Source organism: Mirounga angustirostris, unplaced genomic scaffold, assembly GCF_029215605.1.
Source record: "Mirounga angustirostris isolate CCGP_5_RB_7025 unplaced genomic scaffold, mMirAng1.0.hap1 SCAF_1, whole genome shotgun sequence".
Taxonomy (NCBI): domain Eukaryota; kingdom Metazoa; phylum Chordata; class Mammalia; order Carnivora; family Phocidae; genus Mirounga; species Mirounga angustirostris.
Window position 1 is genome coordinate 165,338,943 of NW_026991709.1, and position 26,830 is coordinate 165,365,772.

Sequence of the window (26,830 nt, forward strand, 5' to 3'; positions counted from 1 at the left end):
TGTAGGAAAGGTTTTGTAGGTCTTACCAGTTACTGTACTCATAGTCAAATGCTATGGTGACCTCAGCATCTTTGGTGATGGCAGACACCGCATAGATACACAGGTGAATCATCCCATCTGCAATCATGTGTCGCACCTGTGTGAACATGGCTTATGGTTGATGATATACCATAAAGACCCAGGAACTCTCCATAAGACAGAAAAAACCTTTTGCCAAAATAATTTCTTTCCACTTAAGTTATGGTAGTCTTTTACATAACTCCATCATTTCACAAGAAACTGTTAACATAGTAACTGTCTGAAAATTTATGATACTTCTTGAAATAAATGGAGAAACCTTGAGATGTTAGAAATTAGGGTAAGATCTCTGCTCTACATCTTTTTTTTTTTTTTTTAAGATTTTATTTATTTATTTGACAGAGAGAGGCACAGTGAGAGAGGGAACACAAGCAGGGGGAGTGAGAGAGGGAGAAGCAGGCTTCCCGCCGAGCAGAGAGCCCGATGCGGGGCTTGATCCCAGGACCCTGGGATCATGACCTAAGCTGAAGGCAGACGCTTAACGACTAAGCCACCCAGGTGCCCCTCTGCTCTACATCTTAAAGCTGTTTTCAGTTGCATCAGAGAATTAAAATTCCTTAGTCTGTCAAGAGAAGCTCTGTGGATTTTCTTGCTATATTTGATGTAGCTGCACTGATTATGCACTGAGTAATGAATTCTAGAAATGTCTAGAATCTCTCTTACAATACTATTACCTAAAACCTAAAAAAGTGCAACCACACAGCTTAGTTTGGGCTTAATGACATGTTCTAGCATATGGTAATTTCTTTAATATGGCCTCAATGACTTCTTATCCAGTCTAGCTCTTTCTCTTTAGCAAATGCTTAATTTGCTTTTTCCCATTTCTTCCTTCTCTAAGGAAACTCATTCCTTGTCCCCATCCAGTCAGAATAAAAGCATCATTGCGTTTTTTTGGGTCTCTTATGATAAAAGATTGTAATTATTATCTACAGACCTTAAATTAATCTGGGTGAAGTTTTCAGACTGCCTCTTCAGTAGACTTGTCCTTTGGCGGTTCCATTCAAACAGAAGTTGCTACAGAAATCTTACCTCTGCATTTGGTGTACATGATCTTCTGATGAACCGAGCATCATTACCGAAAGTACGTGCATCCACACACATCTCTACACCATTGAATTTTGAGTAGAAGAGCACAAAGGGGTATGGTCTAAGGGATATAATTGAAATTCCTGTAATTTTCAACACAAATAAAAGGGCCACCCCATGACTTCACCACAAATATGAAGCATATGCTGACAGAAGAAGCAGCAGTCCTTTGCAATGCCTAAACTTGAAAAACATCACATGCTTGTCTGCTTTTGATTAAAGAACAAGCACAAAGCAAGGAATGCCTGGCTTGGAAAGGAGTCATTACCACTTTATACATGAAACAATTTGCAGATTTATTTGCACTTTTCTACAAATAGCAGACAGGTGTGAGCTTATCTGAGCTCTAATCTTTTCCCCAAGAGCATCCTATCAACCAGGATGTTTTTTATACAGCCATACCGCTCTGCCAGGCCCACTTAAGCCCTCACTGCTCAGTGAATGATGTTCTTACTTTTTGAAGAAATGCCCATTGACCTCAAATTGCTGTCGTAACATGACTTTCCCTCGATACTCTATTATAAGAGTGTCCAGAGCCAAGTCTCTCGCAGCCCTCAGGATCTTCCGGTGCTTTTGAACACGAGTGACTCTTCCCAACTGTAGCTGCATAAAACCAGAGGATTAACATTAGACAACAGCCACAGCAGCATGGCAGACACTTAAAGTATTTCCTCATTGAGGAAAAGGCACCAATATTTTTAGGTTTTATTTGTATGCTATTTAGCTCAAAAATCAGAATTTCTTTTTTCAATAATCAGAATTTTTGAATGATCAGAGCTTCTAGGAGACAAGCTCCACTTAATGAACCGGTCACCTGGTCCCTCACAAAAGATAAAATATCATAGAAAAAGATATGATTAAGATTTTAGTGGCTCAAAAAAAAAGATTTTAGTGGCTCTATGTCTAATGCAAGAATGATAAAGAACAAGCTTAGCTTTCTATTAATCTTGAAAATTCCTACTCAGGCTGTATAAAATTTCCTATCCTAGTTTATCTATTTTTAATTAATACTTTAAAAATATGTATCCAGATAGTTTCCAGTCACTACCACTTGCTTTTGGTTAAAGATGCTCAGCAGCTGGCTAATTTGTTATTCTAAGAAGCTCATACATTTAAAAGAAATGATAATCCCATTATATGCCCTCTTCCTGGGTTCAGATAAGTCTCAACTACTTATAGGGAGTCTTTTACCCTTTGATCCTTACCTGCATTTGGGAACCAATAACTGTATTATTACAGGCCAATTCAGTCTTATTAATAGTGTCTAAAATAGCAGGTTTGCCCACAAATTCCTTGCTAGAATGTAGATGTTGTTCAAGGGCGTTCTGTACATCTGCACTGTACTGATTAGTGAAAGCTTCTTCATACTGATCAGTCCATAGTCTTATCCGATTTTCCCATCCCTCAGTTGTATTCTCATCTAAATTCTGTGCTTCAGAAGGAGAATTCTGTAGAGAACAAAGGTCAGGTAGGTTAGGAGAATCCATGAATAAAAATGGGAGGGAAAACAGGCTGAATTTCCAGAGGAAATTTATTTTCACTTGGCAGCTGGTGTGGCATAGAAGAGTAATGGCCTGGGAGTCAGGGGATCTGACTTCTAATCATGGTTTCATTACCAATGAGATGTGAGGCCTTGAACAACTTCTTAGACAAGCTTAGTTTCCTCATTAATAAAGTGAGAAATTAATCTGGATCATAGTCTTATCCCATCATTGTGATTTTATGACCATTTTTAAATCACAGAAATAAATTTTATTCTTATCAGAAGAATGACATCAAGTTCATAAGAAAATTTTGATAAAAACAAACAAGAGAGATACCTCAAAAGATTACAGTTTAAATTTCAATACTTATTGAGTATCTGTGCACCAGCCTAAGATGATATTATTTCACTACTCTCCAAGAGAATTTTTTTGTGTAACTTGTTATTTTCATTATACAATTAATACATGTTCATTCTAAAAATACATGCGACCTAAATAAATAACCTGTAATCTCGTTTCCCAGAGACAAAGTCATCATTTTGGAGTGTATCTTTCTAGCACTCTATTTCTGACAGTTTAACAGCTGCACTCTGAAGAGGTGAGGTGGGGGCAGGGGAGTGCATAGACGGGAGTGTAGAAAATGCTGGGAGGTACTTTGCTATACTTCTTTAGGAAAACCACTGCCCTATATGGTGACAATATTGAGAAAAGATTATTATATCTCAACAATGTTATCCTAAACAGTTTTTATGTTTGAGAATACAGAGACACAGTTTAAGTCTGACACGTGTTCTCCTCCATGGTGTTAAAGACTTAAAGTGTCATCAGAAAACAAAACCAACACCGACAGTGATGATGTCATACCAGTGATGACTAGAAGGAAAAGATACCATAGTACCAAAGCTACTCGCAAATCCATGTCCATACTCAAGTTGCAAATACAGGGATAAGAAAATTAAATATACTTTCCATGAATGACAAAGAAAACATTTATGTCTATTTTAACAACTGCTTTCTTTCACTTTTGTGTCACTGCGACTGACTGTTGTCTACCATCCTTTCCCCAAGGAACAGGGAAATGAAAGGAAAAAATTAATGCCTTTGTTTTCTACCCTTCTCACCGGAGTCCAAAAGAATGAACAATAAACAAAAGGATCTAAGAAACATCTGGGGCCAACACACTGAGAACACAGTATCACCTGCTTGAGGTTATCAGGAGCAGCTAAGCAAAAGAAAAGTTCAAAACCTGAGATTGCAGGGGTGCTTATCAGACTGGGGATTAGGGGTGCCCAAACAGTATTCCCAGGTTTAAGCATTCAGTAGTAATCACTAAACCAATGACTTACTACACTTAATGTATACTGGAAGCCACTGTCACATTACTAGCTGTTGTTCACTAATATAACTCTGACTAACTACTCTGCTATTCCATTCTTCTGGGTACCCGAGACCTTAACTCAGTGCATTTTAGAGCATGGTTCTCAAGCAGAGGTGATTTTTGTCCCCAGGAGACATTTGATAATATCTGGTAACAAAATAACATTTGATTACCACACCTGGGTGTTATGTGTTATTGGCACCTAGTGGCTAAGAGTAGTCTCCAGTAGCCAAGCTTTTGACTTTGGGATTAGAAATCTAAATGATAAATACTTCCCATTGTTATGGCTCTCAACCACATCTTTGGTGATGCTCTTACTAATAATTAATTCTGAGTACAAATTTGTAACCCAACTCAGATTCTGATATAAGAATCAAAATAAACTGACAGTACTTTTTTATTATTTAAATTTTAAGATGCTTATGGAACTGTCAACATCAACAATACAAGCAATATTTACCCGTAGAGAGGTTTATAAATAGTTTTCAGGGGCAGCCAGTCAATAGCTTTCAAAAGGTTTCGAACATTTGGAGGCAAGTTACAACAGTTAGCTGATACAAGAGAAAACGGCTTAATAGCTGGGATCGGGGCTATGTCTGCCCCATAAGTCTATTTAAGGTCCCCTCTAAGCAAATGAGACAAAAATAGAGGAAGCAGCTAAGGCACATGTAACCTCTTACAGGAGAGAGATTTAGCAAAAGAATAACAATTAGGCTGTATTCTAAGATATCCCAGGACTCTGATGCTCTTGGGCTCTGAGTCCTCTCTCATCGCTTTTACAGATATGTACAAGTGTGTTTATAGGTATATGCTAGGTGAGACCTTCAAATTTTAGATGAAGTGTCACCTATGATCTTTGGTAACATCAGTTATATTGGTGTTCCATATATACTTACGTATATTAACCTTAATAAAGCTTTTCCTTACTATAAGGTTTTAATGTTTATGCCATCTAACTGTCAACAGCAAAGATCCTGCTTCTTATCATTTACACATTTAGGGATAGGAATTCTTATAGAATTAAATTAGACCTTAATTCTAAGTAAATGTTTTGAAGCCATAAGTAATGAATTGGGAGCTATGCTGTCCTCCTACATATACAAAGGTAAAGGAAGATACCAGACAGTATAATCAAATCTCCTTTGGGCAAACTGTTCTTTATCACCTAGTACCTAAAAGTCCTTTTAAAACATTGCATGTAATTTCTCAATTCTCCACCACTATCCAGTATCACTTTATAAGCTCTTATCATGTGATAACTGAAGAAAAGAAAAACACTAGCATCATTTGAATTTTCTATACCAAACAGATATTGCAGGAAAAAAACAGTTCAAAACTAAGTAATTCCAGTAAGAGTAATTCCTATCGATAATACTACCTTCCTAACTGATGAAATTTATCCTTCCAACTGGTGATTAAAGCCCACATGGTGCTAGGGTGGGTGCACAAGAAATCCTGTATCACTAGAAAAACCTCAGTCCTGAGGTTGAGGCCAATTACAAGGACAAAATACATCAGCCCCATTTTGTTTGGTAAATGTCACTTACCCCCCCCTTCATTCCCCCCGCCCCCCCGAAAAGCGGCTAATGAAAAACCAGTAAATGAAGGCTGATTACAGAAAGGGAAAATATTTCAGAAAATGGCCAAGAAAACCTACTTTGGAGAAAGGCTCTATGAAAACGGAATGGCAACAATTACAAACTAACAAAAAGCAGAGTCCAAGATTCCCAGACCATCAATGTCAGGAAAGAAGCTGACCAAAATGCAAGATCACAGTGAAGTAAAACACAGCATCAGGGAAGAATACCCCTTACCTTCATCCGCAAGGACTTCCGGGATCCCTCTCGAAATGCCTATCCCAAAGAGGAAAACAAGTAGAACAAAACAAAACTTGGTACCAAGAATGACAGTTATACCTATCTGAGACTAAAACTAAGGCAAGAACTAGTGTTTTAGTCTGTCCCCTTTTCCCTAGGTAACAAATACAATGGAATCCCCCACGCTATTATCCAAGAACAGGGGTAGCTCAAGGCCAGTGAACTTTGAGGCTAATTCTAACACTTTCCATGGTGAATCTAGGTAATTAACAGGGAAGAGCATGCATCACTTAACTCCTATATGCACCCCTGGCACTAGAAGAAAAAGTAAATAAAAACATTTCATAAGGTTGCAGATTTACCAGTTTTGAAATTAAGAAGAAAACAAAGACCAATCCCCTTAACAAGGGGTAGACAAGTCACCTAGGAGCAACAAAGTTGCCATGATGGGGAAGAAAGAACACAAAACAGAAGAGGTTTCTCCTGGAGACTTTTTAGTTGAGAATACAGGAAAGTGACCACAATACTGAGGAAGCCTAGATCATTCAAGAGATGTTTCCTAACTTTTTTGAAACAAGGAAAAAACAATCAACCCAATGACATGAGGTGGGCATGTACCAGGACAAGAATTCCAGACTATGCCTTGGGATTGAGGAGGTGGGGGAGATAATGAAGGACAGTGGAAGCCTAGACTGGAGGCTGCAGCACATACGGGCTTGGCCAGGTGGGGCTGGGATTTCATACCTGGGATGGGGTTTGGAGTAGAAGAAACTTTGTGTCAGTTGTGATGGTATGGAGTGGCAGAAGAGAGGTTGGTCTACATGTTCACAACATAGATTAGCCGATTTTTGCAAGCAGAGCAAAAGTGGCCCTTCAAACATCTGGACCAAACTTCTTAAAAGAATTTTGGTGCCTTCTTGTTCCAAAATTTGGGCTATTTCAGACATATTTCTATTTAAGATACTTTTACCCCCCGTACCTTGATTTTCTTCGTCTTTGCTGCTGCACGACCCTTTTCTGGACTCTTCTTCCGCTTCTTGGGTTTGGTTCTTCTAACAGTTAAGGTGATGCTTGTAGGTGTGTGCTGTGTTGCTGTGTACAACACAGTGGAAGGAGAAAGCTCCTCATCCCAGCTTTCTGTTGCACTGCTATCCCCACCTGAAAAAAGTTATTTCATAGTTCACACGCTGTACAAACAGTGTCAAAAGTTCATTAAAAAAATGCTTATACGACTGCCTTCAGCTCAGGTCATGATCCTCGAGTCCCTGGATCAAGTCCCGCATCGGGCTCCCTGCTCGGCAGGGAGTCTGCTTCTCCCTCTGACCCTCCCCCCTCTCATGTGTTCTCTCTCTCTCATTCTCTCTCTCTCAAATAAATAATCTTTAAAAAAAAATGCTTATATATCTTTATTCCTTTTCCATATTTGGGAAGTCACAACTTCCATTAAGTCTGTCATCTGTAGGGGCGCCTGGGTGGCTCAGTCGGTTAAGCGACTGCCTTCGGCTCAGGTCATGATCCCGGAGTCCCGGGATCGAGTCCCGCATCGGGCTCCCTGCTCGGCAGGGAGTCTGCTTCTCCCTCTGACCCTCCTCCCTCTCATGCTCTCTGTCTCTCATTCTCTCTCTCTCAAATAAATAAATAAAATCTTTAAAAAAAAAAAAAAAAAAAAAAAAAAAGTCTGTCATCTGTAGAACATAAATACCCACCTTTCTTATGAAAACAAGGTTCTTTCTCTATCACTGGCATTAAGCAGAGAAACTCTGTTCTACATCGTATATATTTTCCCCCTTGTACTGAGTCCCCAAGCTCCATCACCTCAATGTGTTAACATAGAAAAAGGATCTGTTTTATTTGGTATGTGTGCTCATAAGGAATATTTTGATTGCTCTGGGGCTAAAATGTTGTTTCTGGAGACATTAATTCAGAAGAGACTTACACAGTGGTTGTGAGAAAACTGTTTTCTCTTTCCATGAAAAGCTAGGGACCATGGGGACTTACAGGAATTCTTGAGATGATTATTTAAATCACAAAATATTTATCTCTCAAAACATGGGCCCAACCCATTTTTGGCTCACCTGATATGTTGTCCTGCTTCCGCCGATGAAGTCTAATAACCTTCCCCCTGCTCATTCCCCTAAAGAGGGAAAATAAACTTAAAGTAGTCCTTCCAACAGCATGCAGCACATTGTCGCACACATGGGAGAAGTGTCTCTGCATATACTACCCCCTTCCTCCCACCTACCAAATGTTTCCAGGACATTAAATTTCATATCAAATTCAATAGCTTTAACATCAATCTCTCATTCCTTGTTGTCAGCAATTCTCACCTAGTGCAGAGAATTCGAGCCAAGGAGCACTAAGGAATCATCTACATTAACAAACACAAGAAAGAATACTTTGAGCTTTTCCCTACTAGTAAGAAACCCTAATCCCAGCAACCCAGGCTTGAATTGAGATGGAGCATGATCTTACCTGCACTTGTCACAGTTGAGAAGGAAGCCATCCTGAGAAAGACCACAAGGACACCAGGTAGGAACAGTCTCTCCTTCAGAGTTCGGGCTGTCTCCACAGCGTTCCTCTACAGGCGACGGCAGGCCATTCAGGTCAGAACGAGGGATGATCGTCTGGACAGGGGGAGAAGCAGGAGGTGTCGGAGGAGGAGGGGCTCCGTAATTATGATCCTGAAAATAAGATTTTTTAAATCAACAGTGTCCAAACACTGGCCCCTCTCTCCCCTAAAGTATGGTACATATGGAAAGAAAGAAGAAAGTAGTACCCTTTGTTTTTTGGCTTCAACCAGGAAAGTGATAAAACAAAATGCCAAGGTCAACTGGGACATAAAAACAAGAACAATGATGCAGGGCTAGACGTCCGCTGGAGGCAGGGAAGTGCAAAAGGGGCAACTTCGTCATGCTGCATATAAACATTTCAAGAAAGTCACAATGTATAAGAATGGATTACACTCCAGGAAGATCACTGCTCTGGAGAGAAACAAATGCATACTCACAGCATAAGGCAGTCCTCGACACCCATGCCTCTGAGTGGTCCCATAATTATGAGTGGAATACACGCTCTTCTCATTAACTGCTGGACTAGCCTCCACAGATTCAGGGCTGCACAAAGGCGAAAAGCAACGCATGATAGCATAACACCTAATCTTCCCTTAAACTAAGACTTTAACTTCCCATGCTAACCCCTCCTCTTTTCCACAACCACCAGCCACTAGAATAAGAGAAGGAACTCAGTGAAACAATCTGATTAACATAACTAAGCCTATAAATAACAGGAGTGTCATTAAATGTGGACTTGTGTGTAACATGAAGCCAGTACAGGCAGATGTCTCAAGGCAGGCACCTGGAATACAAGGTGTCCCTAATGACAAACACAAACGTACCAGCTGAGCAGGGAGTTTCCCCTAGAGAAGCCACTCTGGGCTGGTTTAGACTCAGAACTATTCTTCTTAATTGGATCTCTTAATACTTCCATGAAACCTCACATGACATTTGCAGTGAGTGAGATGATGAAAGTGCCTTCTGCACTGCCCCAGGGACCAGGCCCTCTTCCATTCACTACCAAGACAGGATACCCTGAAGAAAGTACAGGTAAAAACAACGGCATCTTATATTTATCATACCTCTCATCTTGATGAACCCCCAAACACCTTTCAAATATTAGAGTCATAATTTCTCATCTACCAATGACATGCAAGCATATCAAGGACACAATTACTTAACAGCTGCATGGTAATACCACAGAACTTCAAAATAATCAAAACTGTACTCAGAGGTTACTGTTTACTGACAAATAATAAGAGGAGTTGTGGCTACCATTCTGAATCACCCATTATTTTTAGGTGCTTTTATATACATTAATTCATTTACTCTGCAACTAGTAAACATGGTAAATAGCACCCCATTTTTACAGAAGTAGTAGTTGCGGTGGTGAGATTACGTGACGTCACCAAGGTCACACGCTGACAGAGCCAGAATTTGAAACAATGTCTAACTCCAAATCCTGTGGTCTTTCCACTGTGCCTAACTGGTTTGGAAAACCAGGATAACATTCTATCTTTAAAGAAAATGATAAGAAAATTTAAGTAACCAGGCTTATTGAGAAGCCTAGTTTAATATCTTTTCATACCCTCACTGAGTGGAAAGCAAACTGTTCAAGTATAATTTGTTAATATAAAAACATTATAAATGTGTTCAAATTTACCTTTACTTGATAATAAAAAGGCAGAGGTAACAAAGGACAAAATACAAGTTTTGGGGAAAAGAACTTTTAACTCTGATTGTTACCTGGTTAAGTTTTAGGGAATTTTGAAAGGTAATTAAGGAATGCAATCGTATGACTTTGCTGAACTCAATAATGGATTATCTGTCATTTAAATTAACTAGAACAGAGATTCACAAATTAGAAACTCCAAGGACACATATAACTCAGCCTTGGAGATCAAAGGGTCTTTTAGGGAATCAAATAATGCATAGTTTGCTTTAATGAACATACGTTTTTCCTGCTTGCAAGTATACAATACACAGTACTTGGCAGGAATAAAGTGTGCAGTTCAATGTGGTGCAATGTCAGCTGAGAAGTGAGGGATAAAAGAAAATTCTGAGATATGTCCAACTCACCCAGTTATATGCTCCAAAACTGTGAGAAGGGATCTTATTAATAACAGCAAAGGTAATTTCTAGGTGAAGAAGAACTTTAGACATAGGAAAGTATTCTGTTAGTGAAGTGCATGCATTTTATTCTTTAAGAGTGTCTGCAAGATGGGAACTGGGGTGGGGGTACATCAAGAATGCAGGTCAGTATTCTTGAGAAAAGATGATCTGACATGGCTCACTGAGAGGCAATCAGCTCTGAGTATTAGGAAACAGGTGGGGTTTCCTAAATGAAACTGAAGGCAAACAAGCATTAATAAAATGAAGGCAGAATTTAGTTTCTATGATGGACAGTTAAGAGAAAGTAATAACTTTCAACATTGTTAATTCACTAGATAAACAAGTATTCCAAAAAAGCTGTAGGTATTTTATATAAGAGATTTTGTACCATTGAACACATGGGGTGAAACATGGCAGCTGTTTATTAGAAATGGAATATTTCTGGACGGGAAAAAGGAAAGTGGCATGAAATAAAAGATGGCCATGGAGATGGAGCTATGTTGGTTGTATCTTACCCATCTCCAACTGGGTAAATATGAACATATGCACTTCATGTGCAAGTCTAGGGAATAAAAATAAAATGTATTTTGTGGAGGTTAAAAGGCCATCCTACTGGACAATGCCTTCTAGTAAAGCACAGCATTTAATATATTGCTATGCATGCCAAATATTAAAATTTAAGCTCATATCTTTTGATGAGGAAACTCTGCAATTTCCATGCTGGCTATTAATTAAATAGTTACATGTTGATAGATAACTATACAATTTCCTAGGTTATTTCTTGACATATATATCAGCTCTTATCTATATTTCAAAATATGGATTAAAAATCTGAAGTGTTAGGATTGCACTTCCTTATTAGCCAACCATTTTACGCAAACGTAATTATAGCCTATGTTTGAACTAGTATGACAGTTGGGCACATACACAGAAGCCATGCTCACAACAGATATTGCCATCAATTGTGTTTTAAATACAACATGTAACCTGCTGCTATAATGCTAACCTCTTGGAAAATGAAATTCATTTACAGCAGAACTGTAAATTCAGAAAAATCCTTGCTTTTATTGTTTTATCTAGGGGTTCTCCTACAAATACATAAAAAATGCATAATGCCTACTGTTGTTATCAGATTTAAAATCCCATGAGATAAGGTCTAGGTCTTTTACTCAAGTTGGGTATGTTGCCCTTCACACCAAGTTTAATTTTAGAGTGCCCAGAACAGTAGAATATGCATGACAGTGAAATATGCACGGTGAAACAACAAATATCATCTAAAATGTAACAGAATGGTACTTAAGCTAATTGCCGACATTCTCTTGCTTTGTAGAAATACTAAACGAGTAACTGTATAACAGTATCAGAAATCTGTCAAGAAATTACAGATGAAATGTTTCAGGAAATAGAAACATCATAGTCAAATTTTTAGGCCAAAAGTCTGCAAATACTTCTGGACTCCCTAGCAGCATTTATGGGTGGTGATCTCTGCACTCTGGGAAAAACAGGTTTTTAAGAATAATTGCTTTAGGTTTTTTTCTCTACTAGTCCCAAAGTCATTGATTTAATCTCTCTGTTGAAATTTCTCACAAATGTTAATGCTCTCTACCTGTGTAGTTTGTTAGTCAATCCATGTAAGAGGTAGTGGTTGACTTTATAAAATTCTGTTAACACCATACAATTATAGTTCCTAATGCAGGAAGATTTTTTAAGTACTTGGGAAATAGTTATAAACTTGGAAGTCTCAGCTACCGGCATAACTGACTCTCTCAGGCATGCAAAAACAAACAAACAAACAAACAAAACAAAACAGGAAAAAAAAGCCCTGGAAGGAACACAATTCCACCCTTCCCATCCCCCACCCTCCATCTTCCTTTTTATATGGGAATAAGGCCAAAAACTTTCAGTTCTCAACTACCCCAAAATATACTATATACTGCTTCTTGGGGTAGCTTCATTTTAAGTCTTCCTCTTTAAGGAAGACAATAGACAGTTAAGTAATCCTAGGTGGCTTTGTGAAGAAAACATACATGCTCTTTACTACATTCTCAGTTTTAAGGAAGAAAACCACTATTAATCAGGGATGCAGTTGAACCCAGAGTTCTGGTACAGTTGCTTTGCTTTGCTGAAGGGGGAAGAATCCCCAGGGACTATGAAAATGGCAAGAGAAACAGGGGAATTAGAGCAACACCCACCTCACTCAAGAAGTGGCTGTGGGATCAAGAGTCTGAACTGGACCTGAACATATTCAAAACACCAGGATTTTTCCAGCCCAGACCCTAATCCCTGGTACTGCCTGGAATAGACTTGGCTTCTGGGGGTGTGCTGCCCCCTAGGCCCCTTGGGTCTCTTTCGCTGGACTTTCACATCCTGGTGTAGTGCCACTTCGTCTTGAAAGGTAGGGGGCTTCCACTTCCTTTCTGTAAGCAAGGAAGATTGGGTACAAGGGAGGTAAAAGGACAAGAGGGGGAATCTGTGAGCAGGGGGAATCTTGGACAACTTAAAAGAGAAGGGATACAAAAGGCTAAAATTTTTTAAACTGTGAATAATATATAAAGTTTTATAATGAAGGCCTACCTTCATTGCCATTTGGTATTTAAATTCTTCAAGAATTGAGTCTATTTTAGGGATTGGGCTTTTCGACAAACTCTGAATTCCTAAAGCTGCTCTTAGCTGAAAAAAAAGTTTGGTACCACTGATTTTGAAGGTCCTCTTTCTAGGCAATGAATATTATATAAAAACAGATGACACTGCTTTCAATGTTTTCTACCCCAAATATGAGAAGTTCTAAGTAACCTGCCCAAATAAAGTTTTAGCCCCTTTACTCTAGAACAGTGAGAAGTACATAGGAAGAGGCCTTCAAGGAAAATCAGTTGGAGAGAACTCCTCCCTATCTCCATCCTCAGAATAATCATTAACTCTATAGAAGCACGTAGTGACACCTACTTTATTTCAATGCTCCCCACCCATCAAAACAAATGAAAATGTCATCACTACTGTGCAAATTTAATTCAATTATATTATTTACTAAGAACCACCCCCCCCAATTCTTTTCCTTCCCTTTCTAACTCTTTTTTTTCCTCCAGCTTCTATGGGCAAAAAGGGAAAGGTCTAATGTCATTTACAGTGGGCTAGGCTTGGGTTTAGAAAATACTGCATACTTATTATTAGATGCCCATAAGAAAGTTATTTACACACAAACTGGTAACGCATCCACTACCCAGAAAGTAGCACTTACTCTGATCCAGCAGCCATATCTGAGTAGGATGTATCTGGTGTGGTGACTCCCAGAGGGATTGCAATGCTCATGACGTCCAATACAGCACAGAGTGGAAATCACGGGGTCCTATTAATGGAGACTGGCCACTCTGAGAGTGGGGGTGAGCTGCACAGCCTTAACCAACATGTTATGGACATGAGGATTCCTGCCACAGAAAAGGAAAATATCTAATAACCAGAAAGTTCTTCACATTTACTCTAAATGCTACTGAATATTTTCCCATTTTTATTTATTTGTAAAAATAGATTTATATATTAGAGGGAGAAAGTGCATGAGCACGAGCGGGGAAGGGGCAGAGGGTGGGTGGGGGGAGAATCCTAAGCAGACTCCCCGCTGAGCACAGAGCCCAACATGGGGCTTGATCTTATGACCCCGAGATCACAACCTGAGCCAAAACCAAGAGTCAGATGCTCCATCAAGTAAGCCACCCAGGCGCCCCTATTTTTCCTTTTTTTTTTTTTTTTAAGATTTTATTTATTTGACAGAGAGAGATGCAGTGAGAAAGGGAACACAAGCAGGGGGAGGGGGGGAAGGAGAAGCAGGCTTCCCATAGAGCAGGGAGCCCGATGTGGGGCTCGATCCCAGGACCCTGGGATCATGACCTGAGCCGAAGGTAGACGCTTAACAACTGAGCCACCCAGGCGCCCCCCTATTTTTCCATTTTGAAAGTAAGTCTTTTAAGGGATAAATATAAAACAAGTACAGGAAAGGATCTACACATTGTCCTATTTTATTGTGTACTGCATTAATGTTCTACAAAGTGAGGTAGCAAAAGTTATGCTTACTTTTCATTTCTATTTCAGTTTTTTTCTTTTTAGCTAAAGGGGGAAGTATAGTCTGCCTCACTTGCTAGCAAGTACATTTCTACCATTCTACAAATGCTCATCAAACAAAATTTTCTGGCAGCCCAGAACTCACATAGTAAGCTTTAATGTATAGGATGGCAAATAGAAATATCAAAGTTTAACTAAATTCTTTAACAATTAAAGATCTTCATTTAGAGGCTCCTGCCTGGCTCAGTTGGTGGAGCATGCTCCTCTTGATCTTGGGGTCATGAGTTCAAGCCCCATGATGGGCGTAGAGCTTACTTTAAAAAAAAAAATCTTCATTTAAACTTTTTTCCCCTCTAGGCCACAAATAAATGTAGTTTTACCAGCAAACAACGCTATTTCTTCCAGATTAAATATGATGATAAAAGAGATGTGTTTATATTTCACCGGACACAGCTGTTCTTATTGCCTTCTTATATCATAGAAAACTCTTTTCCCTCTTTGAAACAATTTTTATTTTAACTGTAATTTGGGGAGAAGATGCAACTGTCTTAACTATATTTGTGAGGTAACATCCACTGCTAGGTATAAATAAAAACATAAACTATAAAGAGTAGTTTCATAATAAAGATTAGAAAATTTTCTATGGAAAACCAGAGAGGATACCTTGAGTTGCTGACCATAACCAGTGGAATTTGGGAACAAAAAGACTCACAAACTACTAACGTGTAAAAAGCCAAAAGTACATTAAGAGAGTGGGGCGCCTGGCTCATTCAATTAAAGCATGTGACTCTTGATCTCGGGGCTGTAAGGTCGAGCCCCAAGTTGAGTATAGAGATTACTTAAAAATAAAATCTTTGAGGGACACCTGGGTGGCTCAGTCGTTAAGCTTCTGCTTTCGGCTCAGGTCATGTTCCCAGAATCCTGGGATCAAGTCCCACATCAGGGAGTCCGCTTCTCCCTCTCCCTGCCGCTCTGCCTACTTGTGCTTTCTCTCTCTCTCTGACAAATAAATAAAATCTTAAAAAAATAAAAAATCTTTGAGGGGTGCCTGGGAACTCAGTCGGTTAAACATCTGACTTTTGATTTCGGCTCAGGTCATGATCTCAGGTTGTGAAACTGAGCCCTGCATTGGGCTACACGCTCAGCGCGGAGGCTGCTTAAGATTCTCTCTCTCCCTCTCCCCCAACCACCCCCTTCTCTCTCTCTGAAAAAAGAAAAGAGTATATTAAAAGATTTGAAGGTATGGTGCAGAGGGGGATAAAAGTAAACTCTGTACAATTTTATATTAGTGGTTTTGTATTAAACTATTGAAAGAATGAAACCAGAAGCATTTTATGTGGGAGGGAAGAAAGTCAGTGTGAATGTTAAAGACCCAGATTAATAAAGAATTTTGCAAAAAGACTACAAAAAGAGTCATGATTGATTTGCTGAATCATCTTAAGATAAATAAGACAAAAGAAAAATCAATTACTTAGAGAAATTTAATGAAATGAAAAGTATGTGATACGAAGTCAATCCGGAGAATTAGTGCAAATTTTAAATGACCATATAAGATGCCTAAATCATAATTTGATACACAAGCAAATTAATGTGGATAAGAAAACCAACTGTGAACAGTGAATCAGGCCAAGATTTTTAAGAACACATAAAGATAATATTACTCTTTTGTGTTATTTTAGAATACTAGAAACAGCTATAAACTAAGCAGTCCTTTCTGGCACCTACACTCTAGAGCTGGATCTCATCAAGATCTAGGACTCTCCAAACCTGGGTGAAGGCAAGACACTGGTTCCTACAACTAGAGGCGACATATTGCTAGACTTGGGACTGAAATGAAAAAGGCAAATTTTCCTATTGTTTCTTTACAGCTTACAAAAGAGAAGTGACTAATATAACTCTTTGGGCCCAACTGACACATAAAACATTTCCTTTCCCTAACAATATTTCTAAACAGATTTAGGGAGTACATCCTCCAAATCTCTGAGAAAATGAAATAAAATCTACAAATAATAGGAGAGAACACTTATCAAATAAGCTCAAAAAAATAGTTAAATATTGGGGATTGTTGGTTACAACTATTCCTCTAATTTTATTATCACTCTGTAACTTGAACTAAAAAGAAAAAACAAATGAAAACCAAAAATCCCAGAAGTTGCCTGGCTTGATAATCGGAACAGAGTCTGATAATGATCATACCTCCCCTTAACCAATACAGGAATCTCAATCACGTGTTATATTTTCACTAAAGGATAAAAAAAGTTATTCAACTCCATTAAAAAGCTTCTGTCATAGCCATTACTATTCTATGCCCATAAAAAAAAAGTAGGCCTCTAGAAGACAACTTATTAACTTAAGCTGATAGTTATTTTTCTGAGAGTAATTTTTAAAAGATATACTAAAAGGAAAAAATGGGAAAATTATTAAATAGTATTTCCTTAATGAATGAATAAATGATTAACACATTCCTTACTGAAATCTCAATCTAGCTAATTTGGAGACTTGATAAATACAAGAAACATTAACTACTTAGCTATGAATTTCTCTTTCATGAATTCCTCCATCTTCCTTTTGTCTAGTTTTACAAGACTCTTCCTCTCTTCTGATGAAGACAATCATTATAGATCAGCATGGCCATCTTCTAAATAATGCTTTTACATTAAGTGATGGGCATTAAGAAGGGCACTTGATGTAATGAGCACTGGGTGTTACATGCAACTGAAAAATAACTAAATTCTACCTCTGAAATTAATACTACACTTATCTGTGAACTAACTTGAATTTAAATAAAATCTTGAAAATAAATAAATACATAAAGCTTTCAAATTATTAGGTTTCTTAAAACAAAAAACTGTTAACAAAATCAAATTTCTCATATAACCCTGAGAATCGTTCCTTCCCTAAATAACACTCTGCAAAACGTAGCTATTAAAATATTAACTGATGAGTTAATAATCAATATGCAATATTTTATTACAATTACTCTAGTCTTATAAGCCAAGACAACAGACTCTTAGTATAGTTTACCAAGCTTAGTAGTACAGAATTTATTAACTTATCTCATAGTATGGAGAGGTGTCCTAGAGTGAGAAGTTAACTCTGTCTCTAGGTAGAACAATTTCAAGGTATCTTTTACTTATTCAATTTTCTGTCTCTTTCTACCATAATATAAACTCTGTGAAGACACGATTTTTGTGTTTTTGTAGTTCCAATGTTCAGAATGGTGCCTGGCACACAGAAAGTGTTTAAGAATGTTTGCTGAATGAATTATGATCACCATTATCTCAACATATGATTTTAGCATTCATTACAATATAAAAATTAAAACAAATGTAAAGGATTTACTAGACTCAGTCACCTTTTTATAGACCTCCAAATATGAAGTCCCCCAAAATTATCTGCCAGTAGCTCTGAAGACCTAGAAAAAGTTGAGACACAGATTAGTACAGAAAGAAATAACAGTGATGGACACGAAGAATAGAATTATACAGAATATTTTCTTTTTGGGGGGAAAGACAGAGGAAGAGTGAGCAAACATGCGTGTGCATGAGTGGGGGTAGAAGGGGCAGGGGTGGGGCAGAGGGAGAGAGACAATCTTAAACAGGCTCCATGCTCAACACAGAGCCCAATGCGATGTGGGGTTCAGTCTCATGACCCTGAGATCATGACCTGAATCCAAATCAAGAGCTGAATGCTTAATGCCACCCAGGCACCCTGAATTATACAGAATTTTTTACACAGTAATTTATTTCATTTCTACACATTGCCTTGTTAATCATCCTATGTTTCATTTAATACTTTACTTCTGTCCTTTAACCATATACCCTATTTTCCTATAAAGCCAGAACCTAAAGAATGGAAAAGGAAATTATTTTTATTAGACTTAAGAAGTGGAAAATATTATGTCACTGGGTAATACTCTTTTCTTCAAATGAGAATTCTCTCCCATTTCCCAAGGGACTTAGCTCTCCTAGGAAGTGCTTCTCCACTGACCCACTCCCAAATGCAGATGCTTTTCTTTAACCAAATATCAAGTTTACTCTCCAGTCAGACAAGGACCTACCATCACCTATTAAAGTATAAAATCATATTACTTCTCCCCTCCCCCCACATTCATGCCACTTATCCTCTTGTTCTACTTTAAAAAAAAAGACAAATGGGAGTCAATTCTACTTGTGGTCAACTCCATGATGGAATATGGGGAAAAATAGAGCCTTAATAAACTATCTACCCTCCAAATAGCATAGGGAAATAGGCGATTTTGAGGGGGGAAAAGTCAAATTTAACATTAGCCAGAAGAGGGAATTAATAACTAAATGTAAATATATTATATATGTGAAAAGAGCTGTTTTTGGGATTCTATTTACCAAGCAATAGAGAGGAAATGTACTCTTAGGATTCTATTTACCAAGCAATAGAGAGGAAATGTACTTTTATGTCAATATTTTGTGGATTTCTAAATTTATAAAAAATTGGAAAATAAACTTTTTTTAAAAAGATTTTATTTATTTGAGAGAGCAAGAGCACAAGCGGATGGAGGGGCAGAGGGAGAGAGGGAGAAGCAGACAACCCACTGAGCATGGAGCCCGATGTGGGGCTCAACCCCAGGACCCTGAGATCTAACTTGAGCCGAAGTCAGACATTTAACCGACTGAGCTACCGAAGCACCCCTAAACTATTCTTTAGAAACAATTTTAAAAGAGCATACGGAATTATTATAAAAATAAAAGGTATGAAGGTAACAATAAAAGGAAGAAAAAAACAAACCAAGGAAGAAGCAGACTCCCTTAGCAACAAATAAGAAAGAAGGTAAGAAATGACAGGAGGAAAAAGAGAACTAAATATATGAATATTCAGTAGGGGGAAAATGAATACATCAGAATTTCAATTTAATATCAATTCAATTCATATCAATTTGTTTTTCCAGAACTATTCATCAGAATCCACAGAACACTAGTAAGTTATTGGGATTCAGAAGCAGAACCAGCCAGTCTCCCAGTACTGAGTACTCTTTTGAGAAGTCACCATTTACACACACACAGTTTCTGGAGAAAAGGCTGTTAAATAGAACATGACAAAAATGTTTTATAATTACCCATCTTTTTAATTGGGTTCAGAAATGGTCAATAGTTTCTGTATGTGTCATTCTGACAGTCTCTTCTCTATATGACTTGCTGAAAGCACAAGACCCGTGTGACCTATTTGGTCACTCTCAGAGCAGACAGACAAAAAGGGTTTTAAGAACAATTCCAACACAGATTTCAGAAAAAGAAATTGCATCAGCCAGGTGAGCCGGAAGCAGCTGGGAGACAAGAGTCCAATAAACAGCCAATCCAATGAAAGAAATTCAGAACAAGTCTGCTTCAGTAATCCTGTGAAGAGGACTGGCAGGAAGAGGAGTGCTGCTTTAGAAAGAGAACAGGCCTCATATGCTTCAGACAGTCTTTGTACTGAGGCTGTGGACCTTGGCCATTCTCCCAGAAATGATGCAATCCTGATGAACAAGATCTGCTGCCAGAGAAACAATTGTTAACAGCCTATGCAGACAGCAACTCAGCCAAGGAGCAATCTCTGATCAACTCTCTTCACAAATCCCCAGAAAGCCAAATCTCTTCCTCAATTTTGGCTTCTGACAAAACATGTAAGTGAATACACATTTAAATACATACGAACAACCATCTTCCCAAAATGTCCCTTTTCTTTTTTTTTTAAATTATTTTTTTATTTTATTTTTTTTTAAAGATTTTATTTATTTATTTGACAGAGAGAGTGAGAGAGAGAAAGAGCACAAGAGGGGGGAGCGGGAGAGGGAGAAGCAGACTCCCTGCCGAGCAGGGAGCCCGATGTGGGACTCGATCCTGGGACTCCAGGATCATGACCTGAGCCGAAAGCAGTCGCTTAACCAACTGAGCCACCCAGGCACCCTGTCCCTTTTCTTTTAATTGTTTGGTTTTTCAATATCAATCATCCATAACTAAATTCGAAATAAAACACTGAGAACATTTCCACTTTTATGAATATAGTCCTCCAAGCATATTAACAACAAGGTATTAAAAGCAAGGTATTAACAACAAGGTTGAAATTTTACACTTATTTTCCTCACTCTCATTAGAAAACATTTTGAAAAGTAGTAGTGGCTTCCCTATGTACGAAAATCACTCTGGAATCTAGGACCCAATTATGAGATTTCAAAGGACAAACATGCACATTCACTAGTTCAGGGCCAGGAAAGTATATTTTATAGTTATTTTTGAAGTTATGTGACTCAATATGTTAAAGATCTCTTCTTGTTTAGGTGGACATAAACAGTAGGTCGAATAATACAACAGTCTGCAAAGCAACAATATTACTTCAGATCTTTTAAGAGGGTTAATGATTATTTTCATCATATTAGCAACAACTTACTGTTTTGGAATCTAAATTAAAAATATCCTCAATTTAAAAATCCTCCCTAGATTCCTCATCTCCTAGGTCTGGTTTTAGTATTAAATTGTATATACAATACTGCTATAAAATTATTAGGATTTTACCTCCTCATTTACTAAATAAAAGACCCTGGGGGCGCCTGGGTGGCTCAATTGGTTAAGCGACTGCATTCAGCTCAGGTCATGATCCTGGAGTCCCAGGATCGAGTCCCACGTCAGGCTCCCTGCTCAGCAGGGAGTCTGCTTCTCCCTCTGACCCTCCCCCCTCTCACGTGTTCTCTCTCTCTCATCCTCTCAAATAAATAAAATCTTAAAAATAAATAAATAAATAAATAAAAATAAAAGACCCTGCATACAACAACTCTTAGTTCTCTAAATTCCAACTAGCCATAAGCTATAATCAACCAAATTTCTTCCTTTCAAAAGCAGTAACTCTTAAACTGTGATTCACTAAAAACACAAGCATCTAAGATGTCTCCTGAAATCAATATATTCAGCCCAATCTATTATCCCTATTTTTAAACTATTAAATAATGAAAATGAACAGATGGACAGAATAACTCGAAAGTAATAAAAGATCTACAGTAGGCTCGTAAGTGAATAAATTTAAGTCAGTTAAGAGGAAAAAAATTTTAGAAAAGTTTTCAAAAAGGGTTAATATAAAATAGCCATTAATTAAGATTCAATTTCTGAACCTACTGATCATTCAAAATTTTGTTATACATCTAAGTTGAATTTATTCTTAAATATTTAAGAAAAAGATTTATTTGAGAGAGAGTGCACGCACTCATGGGAGCAGTGCGGAGAGCACAGGGAGAGGGGGAGAGGGAATCTCAAGCAGACTCCCCGATGAACACAAAGCTAACTTGGGGCTTGATTTCACAACCCCTGAGATCATGACCTGAGCCAAAACCAAGAGACGCTCAAGTGAATGAGCCACCCAGGCGCCCCTATTCTTAAATACTTCTATACTGGGGCGCCTGGGTGGCTCAGGTCATAGATCTCAGGGTCCTGGGACCAAGCCCCGCATGGGGCTCCCTGCTCTGCGGGAAGTCTGCTTCTCCCTCTCCCACTCCTCCTGCTTGTGTTCCTTCTCTCTGTCAAATGAATAAATAAAATCTTAAAAAAAAAATACTTCTATACTTCAATTTCTTTTTTTTTTTTAAAGATTTTATTTATTTGCGAGAGAGAGAATGAGAGAGAGCACGAGAGGGAGGAGGGTCAGAGGGAGAAGCAGACTCCCTGCTGAGCAGGGAGCCTGATGTGGGACCCGATCCCGGGACTCCAGGATCATGACCTGAGCCGAAGGCAGTCGCTTAACCAACTGAGCCACCCAGGCGCCCCTATACTTCAATTTCTTTTGAACACCTTTACAAATGAGTAAAAAGGAGAGATAGGGAAAGACTATTAGAAAGTTTTTTTAACATGATTATTACCGTCAATTTTTAAATCACAGAGCAGTTCAAAATGCAATAAATAAATGATTGCATCTTATCTACAAGACCAACTTGTCTAAAAACTAATGTGGCAGCTGCCATTTATATTCTTATCTTTCATCTTCAACCCAAACTGAAGTATCAAGGAAAAACACTGCCACTGCACTGTAACATATCACTTTTGGCCTTGAGAAAAGAAAGTATATTAGGAAAAAGTACTATATTAAGAGGTAGGAAATCTGCGTTCTAGCCTACAACTTAAATATTTGGTGATCTTTTTATATACAATCTTTAATTCCTCAAAGTAAAATCTCAATGGCCTTCAATCTGCTCCAGATATCTATGAATCCTGGCATTGGCTTAGGCAATTCATGCAATGTCTCAAAGTCTCAGTTTTCTCATCTGTACAATAGAAAGAATTACCTGTTCTGCTCACTCACAGGTGCATATGAACTAGTGTTTGTAGCAAATAGAGTTTAAATGATTCTCTGCAACCTTTAAATGTATGTGAAGAGGAGCTGCTACCTAATAACCTGAATGTGGCCAACGGTTTTTTTTACTATTCTTCAACAGTGTGTATTTCAATTTTGCTACTGTAACTAAGGTGAGAAGAGGATATGCCAGGAAACATGAAAAAACAAACAGTGTAGCAGAGGTAAGTGATAAGCATTAGAAGAATTATTGGAAAACAGGAAATGAACTCTAAGAAAAGAGTTAAGTGTTCAGAGATCTGGTGAAAAGTTCTTGTAATTGGATGGTATAAACTCTAAGTTAGGCTTATAATCTGAAGCAAGTTAATGTAGGCAAAGAATCTAAAAGTGGTTCAGGGCTGAAGATAAAGAAGAAAAGAGAAAAACTGGAAGTAAACAATGGACACTAAAGAAATTCAGACTAAGGTAATTTAGAGTCAAGATAAAGTTTTCTTTTTCTCTCACCTCTTCTCCTTCAACATTTGTTTATCCCTTGGCTCCTCTGCCTAAATTTATACTCCCTTTAGGGGCTATTAGGCTTGGCACAATAAACAGATGTCTATAAAAGCTCTAAGTTTACTAGAATAGGAGGTAATTAAAACCCAGTTTTTAAAAATCCTATTTTAGTCCGCAGGAAGAATTTCTTTCCCCATGAAAAATTTCATTAATGGCAGTATTACAGACGCCAAGATATACTTAGTTGTTCTTGGAGGGGAGGAGAAGTTAGGATAAGAGTACACATCATAAATAATGAAACTAAATACTATGATTTTATATTATTTTAGGTTGACACTGAAAAAAAAGAAATATTTTATGTACACCTGATTTAACAGTGATAAACAGGTATTTACTGCTAAACCAAAGATGCACAGACTCTTTCTATCCTTAAGAAGAATCAAGAAAATTTTAGGCTTCTAAGTATTAAATAAAGATGATACCCTCAAAGAACTTCCAAGGGCTCTGTAAAGAGATATTCTAAAGACTTTCTGAAGGTTCTATCCTACTGTGTTAGGAGCCTCAAGAGCATGCTTTAGAGCCATACACCACACTAAAAAGGAAAAGAACATCTCACCCCTTTATGTTTGCCTCCTCTCTGTCCAGACTCTTATCATTTTCAAACCCTGAAATAGGAACCACTCTTCCTTACTCCAGATGAAGTGGGTTGTGCACATTTATGAGGCATTAATATCTGTTATACTTTCAGTAGTTTGGGAAAATTTCTCCAGTTCATAAAAAATTTAGGAATTTAAAGTTTACAGTCTATTATTTTACAGATGAAGAAACACTGCTACAAAAATATTAACTTGTAAGAAGTCACATACAAAGTGGTGCCTTCTAAAGAAAAAATATTAAGATTTTAATGTATAGCTTCTATTTATTAAATTACTATTTACTTTAGATAGCAATGTCTGAATCAAAACAAATTTTTAAAACTTAAGCATCAATTATTATTGATGCTATGCTAGAAACACAAGTCCAGATTAAAATTCCTGGCTCTCGGGGCGCCTGGGTGGCTCAGTTGGTTAAGCGACTGCCTTCGGCTCAGGTCGTGATCCTGGAGTCCCAGGATCGAGTCCCGCATCGGGCTCCCTGCTCCGCAGGGAGTCTGCTTCTCCCTCTGACCCTCCTCCCTCTCATGCTCTCTCTCTCTCATTCTCTCTCTCAAATAAATAAATAAAATCTTTAAAAAAATAAAATAAAATAAAATTCCTGGCTCTCTTGGGATTTATATTATCTAGATTTGCCAGGTTTTTTTTTTCCTTCCTTCCTTCCTGCCTGCCTTCCTTCCTTCCTTCCTTCCCTCCTTCCTTCCACAAACATGAAGTGAGTAACTACTATATATAAAAACTATGTTAAGTGCTATTTTAAGATGTTTCTTTTACCCAAACCAGAGAGGGTAGGCAATTTGCAAACTCTTTAGGCTTGCCTATGTGCCAAGTATTGCATTTTCACAACCATGAAGGGAAAAAAAATCCTAAAGTGTGCCTCTACAATTATTGAGTCATTCTGAAGAGAAAACAACACCCTCCTCTCAAAAAAACAAAACAAAACAAAACCCCAGACCACTCCATACTTTAACAGTGACACAGAGGAGTCTCTTAAAGGAAGAAATCTCTTGAATTGTTTAGACAAGACTTATCACTGACTGGTCTTATGGAAAATCTATTAAGAATGAAGGAAAACAGGCAGCAAGAACCCTCGAAACAAATAGAACCTGACCATACATGTGTCAGGATTAGTAGGCAGACGAGGTAGCTAAGTATATAACAGTAAAGGAATTTAAAGCTTAACATTTCTGATACGCACAATAGAGTTCCCCTCCCCAACCAATAGCTGTATCTGTATTCTTAACATATTAGAAATAATAAATGCTTGTAAAAATAGGCAAACTTTATGAAAGCGTAAAAAGTAGAAGTGAAATTTTCACATAATTCCACTTCCCAAACATACCCCAAAAATAAAAGTGGTAACTCTACAGTTCTATAATCTGCATTGTTCATTTAGCAGGTTTTGGACATCTTTCTATATGCATATGTATAAATTTACTTCCTCTTAAATGATGGCACAGTATCTATCCTATGGCTCTACTATAATTTAAGTCAATCCTGTACAGGTGGATGTTTAGATTGTTGCTAATTTTCCATAACATATATAACTCAACAGTCATGTAACATATGCCTTTCTTTAACATATACAAATATTCTTAGGATACATTCCTAGATGTGGAACTACTAAAATGTCATGAGCATGTATCAGAGTGTCAAACCACCCTCCACCAAGTTAAAACCATTTTACAGTCCCACATAGTGTGTGAAGGCTGGCTACATTTTCTCGTAAGGTTTAAAATAATTTCAATTCTAACTCTGCTCATAGAGTCTTCTATTTAGAAGACTACATTCTAAAAGAAAACCCTAAAATGAAAGTCAACTGCAAATTCTCAACAATTCTGAAACTTTTACGACTACTGATTGGATGTACTATTGTTCTGTGAAATTCTTATATACTGAGAGATCTCATTTGCTTTTTCACTAAATTTGGGCTGGGATCTTCAAAATAAAACATAGATAAAGCAGTATTTCAGAACCAAAGTATTTTATGGTTGTTCCATGAGATAATTTTTAACTTTTTTAACAGAATGACCAAGATCTAAATTTCTTCTTCCAGTAATGAAAAACTAAACTGTGCTAACCACCTATAACCTAGCTAGCATTTGTAGGGTTCTGATGGGACAAAATTCAAGTAATCTAGAAGATTTGGGCTCTTCGGTTTCAAAGAAGTTATCAAAAACTGTTCTAGGGGTGCCTGGCTGGGTCACTCTTGATCTCAGGGTTGTGAGTTCAAGCCCCACACTGGGTGTAGATTACCTAAATAAATAAACTTAAAAACAAAACCAAAAAACTCTTCCTAGCAGTTCTGCCTCAAAGTATAAAATAGGATGCTCTTCATTTTTAATGACACTTAGAGAAAAAACTTTAAAATTCTAAGAGGTCTGTCGATACTGATTTACGAAAAGATAAAGCCAAAAACACTGACTAAATTTTTTTTAAAGGTTTTTATTTATTTATTTGAGAGAGAGAGAATGAGAGAGAGCACATGAGAGGGGGGAGGGTCAGAGGGAGAAGCAGACTCCCCGCCGAGCAGGGAGCCCGAAGCGGGACTCGATCCAGGGACTCCAGGATCATGACCTGAGCCAAAGGCAGTCGCTCAACCAACTGAGCCACCCAGGCGCCCAACACTGACTAAATTTTTACAGTGCCTACAAATTCAAGACACCCATATGGTCCAAATCTAAGCCCTACACAAACGAGGCAAACAAACAAGCAACCCCTCTCTTTTTTACTGTGTTTGCTCTAGCACCTGACTGAGAGCCTGGATGCAGAGCTATTCTTTTTCCTTTGAAATGTTTTATAGACTGTCTTTTATCCATTCATTCACCAACATTAC

General features: G+C 37.9%; 1 protein-coding gene across 20 annotated transcripts in view; it reads right to left on the minus strand.

Moving 5' to 3' along the window:
* SETD5 (SET domain containing 5) overlaps positions 1-26,830 on the minus strand; it is a 103,033-nt gene that overhangs the window by 51,519 nt on the left and 24,684 nt on the right. For 6 of the 20 annotated variants that reach the window (XM_064593056.1, XM_054504621.2, XM_054504618.2 and 3 more), the window contains 13 exons: positions 17,913-17,972; positions 13,743-13,929; positions 12,700-12,924; positions 9,238-9,430; positions 8,851-8,956; positions 8,316-8,524; positions 7,919-7,977; positions 6,823-7,001; positions 5,841-5,879; positions 2,370-2,612; positions 1,619-1,767; positions 1,108-1,225; positions 27-136 (listed from right to left, as the gene is read on the minus strand). In XM_064593056.1, coding sequence (XP_064449126.1) covers positions 27-136; positions 1,108-1,225; positions 1,619-1,767; positions 2,370-2,612; positions 5,841-5,879; positions 6,823-7,001; positions 7,919-7,977; positions 8,316-8,524; positions 8,851-8,956; positions 9,238-9,329 — 1,304 coding nt within the window. In that variant the 5' untranslated portion in view covers positions 9,330-9,430; positions 12,700-12,924; positions 13,743-13,929; positions 17,913-17,972. Of the gene's footprint in view, positions 1-26; positions 137-1,107; positions 1,226-1,618; positions 1,768-2,369; positions 2,613-5,840; positions 5,880-6,822; positions 7,002-7,918; positions 7,978-8,170; positions 8,212-8,315; positions 8,525-8,619; positions 8,757-8,850; positions 8,957-9,237; positions 9,431-12,699; positions 12,925-13,081; positions 13,178-13,742; positions 13,930-17,912; positions 17,973-26,830 lie in introns of all 20 variants that reach the window. The other 14 variants (XM_064592999.1, XM_064593040.1, XM_054504622.2 and 11 more) reach the window with 14 other exon arrangements.